The following is a 15,232-nucleotide window of genomic DNA, read 5'->3' as shown; positions in this document are numbered from 1 at the left end:
CTCCGTACGATGACTGGCAAGTAAATGATTTGCATCGGCCTTTCCGATATCTTATATCTTGGTGACACGCTCGGCGAAAATTCATGCATCGTGTGCACACTTTTGTCGTTGCTATACGCGCCCGCGGTGATGTTGCACTCTACACGGATAATGTTTACATTCATTATGTTGATTGATATATCCGATTTATATCACTTTCGCGGTTGCAATATACGCTTCGACGAGAAACTAAGCAGCGATCCAATGTTATTGGGCTTGTTAAAGTTTATTCTGTAGGCGCATTTAATCTCACACCTCGTGTTGTAATTTGCGCGGAGCACTATCGAGTATTCACCAATCTCATCATCGCTGCGCGCGGTCACCGGCGTTACCATCGGATGTGTCACGTCGCGGATGTTTTCGTAAAATCTCACGTTTCAAAAATTCATTTATGGCCTGCAGTTCGTACGACCCCTCGGGAATCGTAATTTCTGCGTCGTCTTTGTCAAAATAAAATTTGTTGTTCGAAATGTTTACATTCGGTATCGTGTGATAAGTCTCCATAATTGTTAGACCAAACAACAGAGAGTTTATCAGAGATAAATAGGCGTTCAATCAAAGCCTAGATAACGCAGTGTGAACATGAAATTCGTGCGGTACCTGCAGACGATACACATCGTGAACTACGACGAGAAAGCGCAAATGATGGGAGACATCGCGACGAAGCGCAAGCATGGTGAAATACTACCGAGTACTATACGCGCCATTATTTGCGGTCTACCGAATTGCGATAAAACCAACTTTCTCATAAGTTTGCTCGAGAGTCCGCACGGTGTACGTTTCGAGAACGTGTACGTGTATTCGAAGTCATTGCAACAACCAATATCGATATCTCGAAACTTTGTTGGCATCGATCGACGAAATCGGCTATTTTACGTTTTCCAACAACAGTCACGTTATTCCACCGAGCGAAGCACGTCCCAATTCGATCTTCGTCTTCGACGATATTGCATGTGATAAGCAAGATGTGATGAGAGAGTATTTCTCTGGGTCGCCACTCGAATGTCGACTGCTTCTATCTCTGTCAGACGTATGCGAAGATACCTAAACATATGATACGCGACAATGCGAACTTGCTGATTTTATTTAAACAGGATGGTACCAACTTGAAACATATTTATAACGATCACGTGAATACTGACATGTCGTATGATGAATTCTGTGCGTTATGCCGCGATTGTTGGCGGCGCGAGTATGGATTCCTAGTAATAGACAAAGACAGTCCGCTTGTCAACAGGCGATACAGAAAAGAATTTAACACGTTCGCGGTACCATAATGTGGTTAGTCGATGTTGATACGTCAATTAGGCAACATGAATAATATCAAAGATCGAGAAAATAGCAAAACAGATTGCGAAAACGAGCGATTCGATTCGCAAAAAATATCGCGCTTTGAAAACTGGTAAAATAGATAAAGATGTAGCATTGGAGAGACACTTCAAACCCATCGTCGAACCTCTAAAACAGATTGTCGAGGAAACACATCCAATTAAAATGTAGCCAATGTTGCAAAGGATATCAATATTAAGAAAAAAAAGAAACGTGAAGACAGCGATGACGATGACGATACTATTACTACTACTAACAGGGATTCGTATTGGACGGATGTTGGATGGTTGAAATTATCGCCGCAATCTAAAAAGCGTACAAAACAATTGAATACCGCGTCAGATTCATTCACGTTCAATTCGATAGAACCATCGATAGAACCATCAAAAGAACTACCGAAAATACCGCTATTCGTGCGAAATGAAAATATTTTGGAAACAAAAGACGTTAGTGAACCGTCACTCGAAACAACCATCAAACAGAATCTGCAAACGCATGGAAGTCATGAGACGCTTCATGGTCAGCTAGGACCATTAGGACGAAAGTACGTGGGCCTTCTTCTCGGTGACGACATAGATAAAGCGATCGATAATGTGTACGGTATCTATTTTGACAAAAGTGGTACAATACTCGGTGACAAAATGTTTGACGTTGACAAAAATGACTCCATAATCATAGACAATGTGAGATACAATGGTACACCAGGATTATACGAATTGATCTTCAAGAGACTTCCCGATGAAGCTATATTTACCGAAGATGACAAACAAACGTATAAAAGTATACTATTAACAACGAATGGTCATAGACGTGGTCATAGCGCCCATAATCCCATCATGGGCAACAAGGGATACAAGTACATTAATATCGCTCCGCTCGTATCTACACATAAAAGAAGCAGTAAAAAGAGTGCAGACATGAATAATATACCATCCACCATGAAGTTAAATGACAACAAGATCGATTACGTGCATTGGGATGATCCCAACGAACTGGTGGATCGACTTCGATTACTCGACGCTTCGCACCGAGCTAGTCACAACGCTCACGACAACGAGATGCTATCGATCATCGAGGAACTTTGCGAAACTGGCATTATTATAAATTAAATCGCGTGTCGACGAAACGAGCCAGTCGATTGACGTTAGTGAGGAAAAAAACTTTAATTGTAATATATCTTATTTACACGCATTAATATCAAACATCATCGAAACATGAGATCGTCAAAATCCGATGGAAGTGAAAAAAATATTAACTCCGTAAGGCGACGACTCGTCGAGGAATTGCACGCTCCAGCCAGAAGAAATTTTCCACGAAGACGTGTCATAATTCGGGGATACGACGATCTGTGGCAAGCTGATATCATCGAGATGCGCCCATATTCGAATTTCAACAGAGGTCATCATTACATACTCACCATTATCGATGCGTTGAGCAAATATGCCTGGGCCGTACTGCTCAAGAGCAAGATCGGAAGCGAGACGGCTAACGCTATCGCTAAGATAATTCGAGAGAGCGGAAGATGCCCGAGAAATTTGCAAACGGATATGGGGAAGGAGTTTTACAATGCCGATGTGCAGAAACTCTTGAAAAAACATAGCGTTAATCATTATTCCATGTATTTGATGTTGAAGGCATCGATCGTCGAACGGTTCAATTACACACTTAAAAACGACATGTGGAAGATGTTTACACTTAATGGTACTTACAAGTGGGTCGACGCGCTGCCGCGTCTCGTGTTAGATTACAACACGCGCAAACATCGTACTATTGGCATGCGACCCATTGACATAACTCCTGCGATCGCTAAAAAACTCTTGGCCACGGTGTACAGCATGATAAAGATCGCAGGTCTAGCAAAATTCAAAGTAAGCGAATCGGTACGCGTGAGCAAGTACAAGACAGTTTTCGAAAAAGGTTACACGCCAAATTGGACCACCGAGATGTTTAAGATCGTTAAAGTGCAGCGTACTAATCCCGTAACCTATCTACTCGAAGACTATCGCGGAGAATTCGTTGCTGGAGCGTTCTACGAGTACGAGTTGCATCGTGCGACTCATCCGGACGTGTATCTCGTGGAGAAAGTACTGCGTAGGAAAGGAGGTAAGGTTTACGTCAAGTGGCTAAGATTCGATGGGTCACATAATTCTTGGATACACAAAAATAATGTGATTTAATTCATTTATTGTAAACAAATATAAAAATATTTATATAAAAAATTTTAAATTCATTCATTTTATTGTAAAAACAAATAAAAAATATTTATATAAAAATATATACACTAAGTCTTATTTTTTCTTCCATTACATTTTCATAAAGAAACTATACAGATGGACTAACTACGATGAACTTAAGATAATATATAAAATGTATAAAACTACGGGAAATACGTATATATGTACATATAAACTACAAGTACATATAAACTATAAGAAATACATATGTATATGCATACGTACATATGTGCATAAACTACAAGTATGTATATACGTAGACACGTACATAAATACATACGTGCATACATACATATGTACATAAACTACAAGTATGTATATACATACGTACATACGTACATATATATATGCATACATACATATATACGTACGTACATTACATGCTGTATATATGTACATACGTACATATGTACATATATATGTATAAAACTATATAAAAAAAATACATGTATATTACAAAGGTATTCGCCAATGTCCCCATGGTAACGTTTCCGTCGAGTCCGGTATGATGTATCGTTTGTCATTGTATGGACTTAGAGCAATTTTTGACTCGCATACCGTATATACTTGATGTAACTTGGATCTTATACATGACTGGCGACGAGTCATTTCGATCTCTTCATTCAAACACCGTGTATAATCATCGAACGTTATTGTTCGCGCTACGACGTTATTCTTATACTTTTCGCCTTTTTGGTGTCCTTTTTATCATCCACTTTCATCGCATACATTTTCGCTCTGAGTTCGACAAATTCCGTCATAATCGCACAGTTATTTTCGTCCTTCATTAGGCCGGGTACTTTTTTATTTACGAGAGACATACCATATGCGTTGTCCGTCGGATAATCGCTCGTATCGAATCTAGCGATATCGCGTTTCATCGTCTCGTACACATCATCGCACTCAATGTGATATACAAGACTGTCTGTGTCGGTGTACATGATTTTACATTTGTCGCGATACAACGGTAACATATATTCGTGGTGAAATTCGTACAAACAGATTTTTGATATATCGAGTATATACATACCCACATAAATCGGCTTGTTGAATTTTACCTCGAGTTTATGCAGTTCGACGGCGATTAAATTTTCCGCAAAGACGCTGCGGCTGTGGAAATTTGGTTTCGCGATCATTGTCTCCGCATCGTATCGTCCGTTCCATTTCGTTATCAATTTTACATCCACGTGATTCCGGACATTTTCCATCGTTTTTACCGAATACCGCGTTGTTCATTAATTTGTATAAATTTTTTTCGAAATCGTTTTTCGCGCACATTCTAAGCTGTGTATTAAGTTCGATGTAATCGCGGAGCCAGGTGAATTGAGCGAATTGTAGTACGTGGTGTATCTTTGCGATACGAAGACCGTGGCGCGTACATTGCTGCAGGTTACGATAGTGGATGACATATCGCTTTTTGTCATATAGCGTCGCGAGAAGTTTATTCTGCCGCGTGCCGGGTGGTTTATCGTGCGTCGGACAGAAAGGTAAGTCAGTGTGTCGGTCGTGCAAATGATGCGGATACTCGAGATCGACCTCGAGAATATAACCCGTAGGCGAATCCAGAACGATCGCGCTCGCGTCAAAGTTCGCGATGTCTTCAACCCATCGAAATTTGGCATAGGGCAGCGGTTGACACATCGCCCATCCGTATAAATTGTTCACGTCATAGTACATCAACGGTTTCGACGGGTCGTACGAACGCATGTACTTGCGTTCCTATTGGCCTGCGTGTATCTGTTGGAACATTGACTGAGGCCGCCGCGTATACCGCGTTCGATAAACATAACCATATCGATGTCGGTGAGCAACTCAAATTTTACACGCGTATGTTTCAGCATGGCGTCCTACGTGAAACCTGGCAATGTGTAGTGAGCGGGATCGAGACTGTAACTTTTGATACAACTTTCACGGAAATTTTCAAAAACGTCGGCCAATAACAAGACATCAGTCTTCAAATATAGATCGCTATATTCGCCTAAGGTTTCAATAGAGAACCGCTGCCAGATGTTCATGGCGTACGCGTAATCATTCTCCGACACTGTTACCGGTCAACGAGCTATAAAATGATTCGCGCGATGGTAGGTGCGTGTCCTGCAACTTGTCCGCGCGATCCACGTATTCATAAAGAAAGACACCTTTACGCTTCAACAAATCAAAATCCTCGTTCGATAACGTGGAAAATTCGAAATGTAAAATTTTCAATTTCTCTCTACTTAAAAAAAATGTCAATTTATCGAGACTGGTACTCAAAAATTTGTATCAATCGATGAATCGTAATTGTATACAATTTTGCGAATCTGATCTATCTTTGACATGTTTAGTGAATGAAATGTATTTTTCCTTTGTTATCGGCAGCATGTCAATTTTGCCTTCGTACGCCATAGCTATTTCTGTGATAACAAAGTGCGCGTCATAACCGGATAAATTGTGAAAGATTACAGGAATGCAATATGATTTTTTATAGTTTAGATTGCAATTCGAATGTGCGGGTCCGCGGTAATGACGGGTCTCGGTAAGGTGGCAATGATCACGTACCCGCGTGTCGTCCGACGCAAATGATTTCTCACAAATGTGACGCGTCGCGCTACGGTATGTCTCCCACTGATCTCTCGATAATGTTTCCATAGGGACATTCGCGGATAACAAAATTTTTATTTGATGCGCCAAATTTTCGAGTTGCCGAACGAACCATGCAACACAGTCTTCGCCGCGACGAAATTGATACGCCGATAACGCATCGTCGTACGAGCATCGCACATAATATCCCACGCTAAATACCTTGTGCTGCTGTTGATATGTGTACGACGTGTTTTCTCTTTCCGACTCCATCCTTCGCAGTATGCACTCAAGATCTGCATAGACGATGAATGGAAGTTCTTCTTTGTTGCAGTAGTTCTTGAAGTCGAGCCACTTGTCGTCCTCATTCAGCAGTCGGATGGCGCAATCATTCATCCGTTCGCAATCCATCCGTATGCGATTCCAATTTCTCGGATGAATTAAAATAATGTAAACATCTGCAAACGGAAAACATGATTTTTTAGTATTTTTAGCATTTAAATTAACAATTATAAAATATTTTACATTGTGGCTGTCACTGCCACTCCGACCCATCAACAAGCGCGCCGGCGCGCGCCGCCGCGCGCTGCCGCGCGCTGACATTGTGGGCCCGCGCACGGGAGTGATCCACGCGCTTGCCGCGAGATGGCCAATCGCTCGAACATCCACTCGCGCGCGGAATTCGTTCCCGCCGCTATATAAAAGCGGCCGGCACCACCGCTCAACACTACCCCCTCAGTGCGCACTGGAGCCCGCGCACGGCTTAAGCAAGCACTGAGGACCGATCGCTTGCGGTCATTATACGGCCCTTTTGTAAGGCCGGCGTTACCGACCACTATAGGTCGTATTCCTCCCTCAGTGGCCGCGCACGCCATCGAGGACTTCCTCTACCTTACGACGCGGCCGCGCACGCCGTGCCTCCTCTCGCCTGAGTTCGCTTCAGCGGCTGTACACGCCATTGGACGTGACTCTTGATTCACCCGCCAAAAAGCGACCGATCGCACCGCTTTTCCCGTCACCGGAGGAACGCCACACCGCAGGGATGCCACCGAAGCACGCCGCCCCGGGACCAGGACTTCGTCACTACGTCGAGACTGCCTCTTCACCGCCGCCGACTTCGTGGTCGCATCCGCCCGTGCCCGAGCAACCTGCTGGCAGCCATCACCGCGGGGAGACCTATCCCCGCTGCCACCAGGAGCAGCGCTGAGCGGACATCTCACCGGCCAGGAGGACTGCGAGACACCCCGGCAACTCATCCCGGATTATCGGCGACCCCGCGCCGGCCAGAGCCCGCGTCGCCTGCTGTAAGGGGCAACCAACGCCCCCCGGCCTCCAGGGAAGAGCAATTGGTGGCACTATTTGGCTCCCTCTCGACATCGTCTTCTTCAGCGGACAGCCACACGTCAGGGCCAGCACCGCGGACACCGTCCGAGCTCAGCTCCACGGACCTGCCCGTCTACGCCGGGCCGTTCCATAAGCTTCTCGGCCTGCAGGGGCCCGCTCAGCGAGCCGTCGACACCACTGCGGGCAAGGATCTCGCCGCAGAGTGCGGCGCATCACCGCCCGCCTGCTTCAAGCCTTCCCGGGCAGCGTCCAGAGGATCCTAGGCATCCGTGGTGCCTCATCCCACTCGACCTCGGAAGCATTGTCGCAGGGACGCCCGACGGGACCACCGACCAGCCTCCTACAACATCACCACGCAGACGGAAGCCCCGCAGCATGGTGGAAGCTTGCTGCCTACTCGCGCCAGGTCCACACATCACAGCGGGGCTGGTGCTCGCGAGAGGCGAGCACAGCGCCTCCGCGAAGGGCCACGCGATTCCTCCGGGCCGCACGCCAACCACCCGAGGGACGCAAACCCCCGCGTCACGCCCGTGACATATCTATTCTTTTGTAGTTACACGTAGAAAGAAAATATACAATGATTCTTTAAACATCGCCTCCTTTGGATCTTGGGAACCTGCACGACAATGCAGCCACGCGAAACACTCCACCAAAGTAGCGACCTGGCTGCATTTTTCTAGCAGCTCGCGTTCCACTCGCTCGAGATGTTCCATTTTTTATACTACGTCCCACGAAGCACTTGCACTTGCACGTGATTTGTCCACAATATCGTCTTTTTTATGCGGTGCAAATTGGGCACATGTTACATGACATTGTTATATATACGGACTGACTGCAATTGGAGCAAAATCGACCGTTTAATGTTGGAGCAAAATCGACCGTTTAACGCATCAAAAGTATTTATCTCATGCTTCCTAACGGCATACATTATTCCAATGTCAGTGTCCGTCAGACGAACTATGCATTCAGCACATATAATTAGAGCACCACCCGTCGAATAATAAAATTGTATTGTGCAATGTTTTCTATTACTATTCAGTACAAAGCGTTCCGAACGCGTAACAATTTTCTCTGCATAATCCGTTAGCTCCTCACTCTGGTCACTTATGCAATCACTATCATCAGATAACGCGTGCTCATCATTTTCATCTTCAATGTCAATATTTCCAACATTCTCAATTTCTTCTTCTTCATCTCCTCACACGTCCATTATATTCGCAATGTCTTCCATGTCCATATTTATCACATTCAATCACATTCGCATCGTCAACTATTTTTTCACACAGTATCGCGATCGATATTCGTTTCGAGACTTCCGAGATCTACTGTGATTCCGTGTGCCCAAGGATCTACTATATATATCGTCTATAATTTCATTGTGCCTTTGTCTAACTCGAGGCATGGTCATAGGTTTTCCGAGTCACAATTTTGATTTTTTGTAGCAGCCCAAGTTTTCCCGTTTTTTTTTATCCCCAATTTTTTCTCCGATAAGAAGATTCGATAGAAAAGATTTGATGACTTTTTTTTAAAGACAGCATAACTTGAAAGTAACAGTTGGAATAATATCAATCGATATCCGGAAATAATTTTTTTCAATATAAAAAGAAACTATTTATGATGGAATATTATTTATCGGTGTAATATCGATAAAAAATCGTATTCAGTTTTATAGTTTCCGTTCCGTGTCACTGTCAAAATTTATTTGGCTCTTACGTGAAAACTTGGACCAAACAGGAACGAGCATGTTTCAATATTTATTATTAGGAAAAAATTAAGGGAGAAGAAGTGTCCATTTACCGACTTATTTTTATTGAATAATGAATTTTTCGAGATTGTCCGAAATTAACTCGTTACAACATGTACATTTGTTTAGCAGCCGAATTATTGGCGCTTCTCTTCATGCTATGACACATACAGTCGTCAATGCTATTTTTTCTAAGTCGAGACATCATTATAAATCTTCCAAATCGCAATTTGTTTAGGTACATTATTTTCATTAAATAACGGATTTTTCGAGATTGTTCGAAATTAACTCGTTGCAACATGTACATTTGTTTATAGCAGCCAGATTATTGGCGCTTCTCTTACTATGCTGCGACACGTACAATCGTCAATGATATTTTTTCTATATCGGGACATCATTATAAATTTTTCGAATTTGTTTAGGTACATTATTTTCATTAAATAACGGATTTTTCGAAATTGTTCGAAATTAACTCGTTGCGACATGTACATTTGTTTATAGCAGCCGGATTATTGGCGCTTCTCTTAACATGCTGTGACACGTACAGTCGTCAATATTTTTTCTAAATCATCATTATAAATCTTCCAAATAGCAATTTGTTTAGGTACATAGCAGTTGGAATATCGGCGCTTTTTTTTTCCTTTTTTTTCCTACGTCAATTTCTACAAAAAATATCTTTTCTAGCAGCTCTTCCTAGACAAAAAAAGACCCCCTCCCCCCTTCCCCCTCAAAAGTACATTCCAAAGGATCATCGACAAAGCATTCCCTCTTCTCCGTGCCTACCAGTTACTCCCTCTCCTTTACCCCCGCGTCCCCGAGTTAACCCGCACCCCGCTCGGAGCTCCTGGGTTAGAACCGGCCTAGTATCACTACTCGCGTATTATATTATGATACAAATTCTTGTATATATACGAGCAGCGGTGATCCCAACGAGTACGAATCGCGTACAGATAATTTTTTGGGTGATATGATTGACGAACTCGAGAGTAACGGATGTAATAGCTTTATCAAAGCGTTTGTATCTGACGGACCGAAATTTTACGCATACGTATACCGGACGGACGCAAATATGAAACATGTAAGATAAAGGGGATTAAATTTTGAAAACTCGCGGTTGCTTAATTTTAACAGTATTTATAATTTATTATTAAATAGGGAAAGAGAGGAGAGAGAAGAAATAAATCTGCGATTTAAAGTAATTCGTCGCACCGCTTTTCACGAGATAATAACGCGAAACGAAGTAAAAACATGTGCTCCAGTTTTATTAAAACGCAGATTTATCGACAATCGCCTTTCTTATCCGTACGGTTTTACGTGATATAATATTTTACTTAAAATTAAGTTAGGTTAAGGCCCGGATTTTCGCCGTCTTCGTACAAATGTAAATATGTATATCAAATAAATATATTTGTAAAAATTAAGTTTATTCTATTTTTATTTTAGTTATTAAATTTAAGAGAAAAATGTAATTCGAAAAATATTTAATATTCGAAATTTCGATTAGAAAATGTTTTGTAAAATTAAAAATGTAAAAATGTAAATTTGTCTTTAGTTTTAGTTATTAAGAGAAAATGTAATAAAAATATTTATTTTTCTAATTGTAAGAAAAAGTATAATAATAAACCTTTTGTAAAATTAAATTTTTTAAACTTCCAATTTTTCCCCACATTACTATAACTTTCTTTTAAAATTAATTTTTTATACAAAAAAATTTTGAATTTTCAATAGAGAATCGCGTTAAAATATTTTGTAAAAAAAAAATCTAAATTTTTACATCCGCAAGTAAATATTCAATCACTTTTTTCCGCGAGCAAATTTCTTCGGCTTGAATTAGTTTTCGAGGAGCACTGCGTTAGCGTCGGTGCTCTCACGGTGGACGCACGAACGTACGAGCAAAGTTTGTCGCGCTTGAGTACGAGCTCGTTACGCGAAGATACTAGCGCGAGCATACCTCTGCCGCAGAGGGGCCCTTCTGTGAGTAAGTTAATCTCATTCTGAGAAAAAAATCAAGAATCTCAAATGTCCAATTCCATTGTTTATTAAATTAAGTATGACGCGTAAGACGTTCATTTCACGTTCATTTCACGAAATGGATGTATGCTGGAAACATCCGTGGACGTCGATTATGCGGACCGACGGGATGCGGGAAAATAATCTTTGTAAAGAGATTTCTTCGTCATTTACCCGTTATGTCAGATGTTCATTTTGAGAAAATTTTGTTTTATTATGCCGAGTGACATGATGTTTATCAGCAGCTTCAATACGAAACTTGAGATTCCGCAATAGAACTTCACGAGGGATTACACGTCCGGAAGATTATTCTAACGATCCATCCCATCCGAAATTGAGAATAATTGATCTTATGAGAGAATCGTCCTCGAGCGAAGCGATCGTAGATCTGTTTACCAAGGGAAGTCATCATAAGAATCTCAGCGTAAGTCTTATCATGCAAAATCTTTCATCAGGGGCGTCGACAACGCGATATATAGTATCTCTCAACGCGAATTACTTTGTGGTTTTCAAAAATCCACGAGATTGCGCGCAAATTCGTCATCTCGCTCGTCAAGTCTATCCGAACGATTCAAAATTCCTCGAGGAAGCGAAATCACGACGCCACATCTCAACCTCACGGATATTTATTGCTCGATCTGAAACAATCGACTCCCAACGAATATCGTTTTTGCACGTGCATATTTCCCGATGATATAGCGAACTACGTATCGCGCAGATCCTTTTCCCGAAGTTTCGTATAAAAGTATCGTACTCGCATTCTCTCATGACAGTCGCGCAACTTCCTCGTGCGAAAAAGAGAACGTCTTCGGTTAATGCGAGAAAAATCGCAGAACGTTCGATCGGTAAGAAAAATATCTGTTTTCTCAAAACGCTGTGCTTATTTGAATAAAAATCAGAGCGTCTCTTTCTTACGCCAGGCGGACAAAAAATTCATTCATTGCGAGTGCGTTTTCAATACTCTCAAGAGTAACGTTTCGCTCGAACGCGCTGAAAAAAGTCAAAGTATAATAATCAAAGTATAATAATTAGAGTGTGAAAGTAATAAAGTCTGATCTACGTATCAATTATCGCGTTGGACTGTTATTGCCTTTTCAATTTTAAATAAATATATCTCTTACTGCAAATAATACAAACCGCTCGAAGACAAAGTATTAGCAGTAGTAATACTTAGTAATATTTATTTTAATCTCATGCTTATAATTCACAATTAATTCTAAAAGTACTGTATTATATCAAATAGAGGATATAAACGTAAAGTAATGACTACCTCTATGCAATAATTATGCTTTTCTCCTTTTCTTTTTGTTTTTTACATGTTTTGATCATTTATTTCTCATGAAGGGCTACTTTAAAGCAATCTCTTCTAAAAATATCTAACAATAAGTATATCCTTAACTCTTCAATACAATATTGTCGCGCTCACGGCGGATTCATTCGCGTTATACTCGCGCCAAGGAAGAGAAAGAGAGTTTAGGAAATGTGGGAACACACTTTATTAAACACAAAAGCACGGGAGCTAACAAGAGCTTTCTACAATTCAATATAAATTCATCGCGATACGACTTAAACTCGCGCGCCGTCGACTTTTTCTAACAACAATAATGCTTCACAATCATTTGACGACCGCGTTGGCAAGGAACGATCTTCAGGTTGGAAATCGATATGAGGGTAGTATCGAGAGGAACACCGCTCGGTTGTAACAATATAATAAAATATATTGCATAAAAATAAAATAATTTATATGTAACAGTAAAGTATCAGCTTTATTTATATTAATTTGCATATTTGTAAAATTTGTTTTGCTATTATTGATAATGTTTATCAGTAACTTGAATAATCTAAATATGAATCACTTTGAACTTCGTATTTAATTTGCAAATTTTTAACTGATATAGCTGATACTGAACGAACGTGAAACGCCATCGTTACAATACAAATATGTATAAATATGCGCATATAATTAAATATATTTAAATAAGTAAATATTATATTTTAGAATTTATTTTTTATATTATCGCTTATATAGATTGGAAAGTCGAGATGCCATATTTCTTCAAAATAAAAACAATAGCCAACTAATTGTTTAAATATTTAAATTATAACTCGCTTCCAGCGAAAATTTTTGTTAAATGAGCTAGCTGCAAAAGTATTAACGAAAGAAAAAATATATAATTAACACCGCAAGCAAGTGCAGGTATATTTTAAAAATGCATACGGGTGAAACATTTTAGGAACATTGCAAAAAGATTCTTTTGATAAAAAATTCGCGCGCATAACATCTGATTATTGAGTCTTTCGTATTATGTACCATTGACCTCAACGTGAAGCGCTTCATACTCAGAGGTTTTCAGGGAGCCAAAAATGTTGACACGATGAAAAAATCCCTTTCGGTACGAAGCGAATACAAAAGCCAGAAAGTTCGGTTCCAAGCTTAATTTCTCATAAATTAGAAATTGTTAGCCAGTTCTTTGTTAAGGTACTTAAATCATTGATTGAATGGAACTCAACAAAAAAATAGATAATTTAATTGACGGAAAAGTTCGATTTGAAGACAAAATCAATTAACGCACTAAATTTTAAAAAAAGGATATCAGTATATCATGTGCATTTATGCATATATAAAGAAAGAAGAAAGTTTGAGAAAAAAAAGATATGAGGAAAAAGAATTAAAAACTTTGTAATCACAGAACTTTTCAATTCTCTTTACCAAGATTATTTTTATTCAATACAAAAAACTTTATGTGATCTAATAATTAAACGAATAAAAAAGATCGTTCCGGGAAAAAAAATTTATATCTAATTATATATAATTATATCATACCAGCTATAATTATATATAATTATATATAAGATCTAATATTACAAATATATGCAATTATATCAAAATATTTATAATTCCATATCAAATTATATAAAATTATATTGAAATTTTTTGGGTGTAAAAAGTTTATATCTAATTATATACAATTATATTAAAATATTAATAATTCTACGTACAATTATGTAAAATTATATTGAAATTTTTTTCGAAGAAGTTTATAAGTGGGTAGTCATGGCCCGTCAAAATAAACCCTCACTACTTTCCTACTGGCGCCAGGGGCGTGGCTTCCGCTATCAAAAACTGTCAGTCACGTGAAAATGGAGCGTTCTGATCAGTGGACGTGGCAGGTGATAATTAGGTAATTAGTGGGAGCGTTCCGATTGGCTGCTCCCATAGCTGCCCGGCGCGTAATTGGTTCTGCCCATAGTGCCCCATGTGTGTGATTGGTTGTAGAAATGCCAGATGAAAAAGTAGAGGAAGGGGGAGAAAGTGGGACCGCTTAGGTTCGAAAACAAAATGGCGTCTGTAAAAAAGAAAGATGGCGGATGTGTGAAAGGAATATACTTGACGAGAATGGAATGCGATTTTTATGACACGAGGGATGGAACGAGGAGAAATTAATTTTTGTGGGTTTTTATTATGTATATATGGGATATACGACAAATCACGTTTTCTTAAGACGAAAGGTTTCTCGGCGCCTCATAGCTAGTGAATTTAAATAAATTTCTCGAGTCGTTTGACATTTTTTGTGGAGGAAATGTATAAACGTTTTGAAGACAAGAGATTTTCGGAGTGTAATAACCGTTAGAGTTATTTACCGAGTCGTATGGTATTTGGGGGAGAGAAACAGGAACGGACAGGTTCGTACTAGAAGTTTTTGAGGACGACGAACTTGGAGTTATACCAGGCTTTTATGCTATGACAAACACGCGGGCTGAAAAAATTTTCTAGACATTTCTAGCTTGAAGTAACGTATCTGTAATTAATTTGTAAAAGTGTGATGATTTTATGAAGTTATATTTTACGTTAGAGTAAGGAGAGGGAATAAGGGAGTAAGGAGAGGGAGTAAGGAGAATAAAATATATATTGCTTGCAAAAAGTCGATATTGAATTAAATTTTCGCGATGTCGAACGAATGACATTTTGAAA

At 40.0% G+C, this 15,232-nt stretch overlaps 2 protein-coding genes and 1 pseudogene across 4 annotated transcripts in view; 2 read left to right on the top strand and 1 right to left on the bottom strand.

The window, feature by feature from the left end:
• LOC105422411 (lachesin) overlaps nt 1-15,232 on the top strand; it is a 707,047-nt gene that overhangs the window by 35,805 nt on the left and 656,010 nt on the right. The gene's annotated exons all lie outside the window — the stretch shown is intronic.
• On the top strand, nt 622-15,132 carry LOC148935228 (uncharacterized). The gene is made up of 2 exons (XM_089081505.1): nt 622-813; nt 1,533-15,132. Exons 1-2 carry the CDS (start codon nt 622-624, stop codon nt 2,475-2,477), a joined length of 1,137 nt encoding a protein of 378 aa, XP_088937631.1. The 3' UTR covers nt 2,478-15,132.
• LOC148935229 (uncharacterized) lies at nt 4,049-4,810 on the bottom strand (annotated as a pseudogene).

The sequence above is a fragment of the Pogonomyrmex barbatus genome, unplaced genomic scaffold (genome assembly GCF_055798465.1).
Source record: "Pogonomyrmex barbatus isolate J1 unplaced genomic scaffold, ASM5579846v1 scaffold5, whole genome shotgun sequence".
Taxonomy (NCBI): Eukaryota; Metazoa; Arthropoda; class Insecta; order Hymenoptera; family Formicidae; genus Pogonomyrmex; species Pogonomyrmex barbatus.
This window is presented reverse-complemented; position numbering and strand designations above follow the sequence as displayed.

Excerpts from the sequence above, each read along its gene's own strand:
- LOC148935228 (XM_089081505.1), top strand. The coding sequence starts at position 622 with ATGAAATTCGTGCGGTACCTGCAGACGATACACATCGTGAACTACGAC. Across the intron at positions 814-1,532 it reads TGCTCGAGAGTCCGCACGGT|AATGTAGCCAATGTTGCAAA; the intron begins GTACGTTTCGAG and ends ACATCCAATTAA.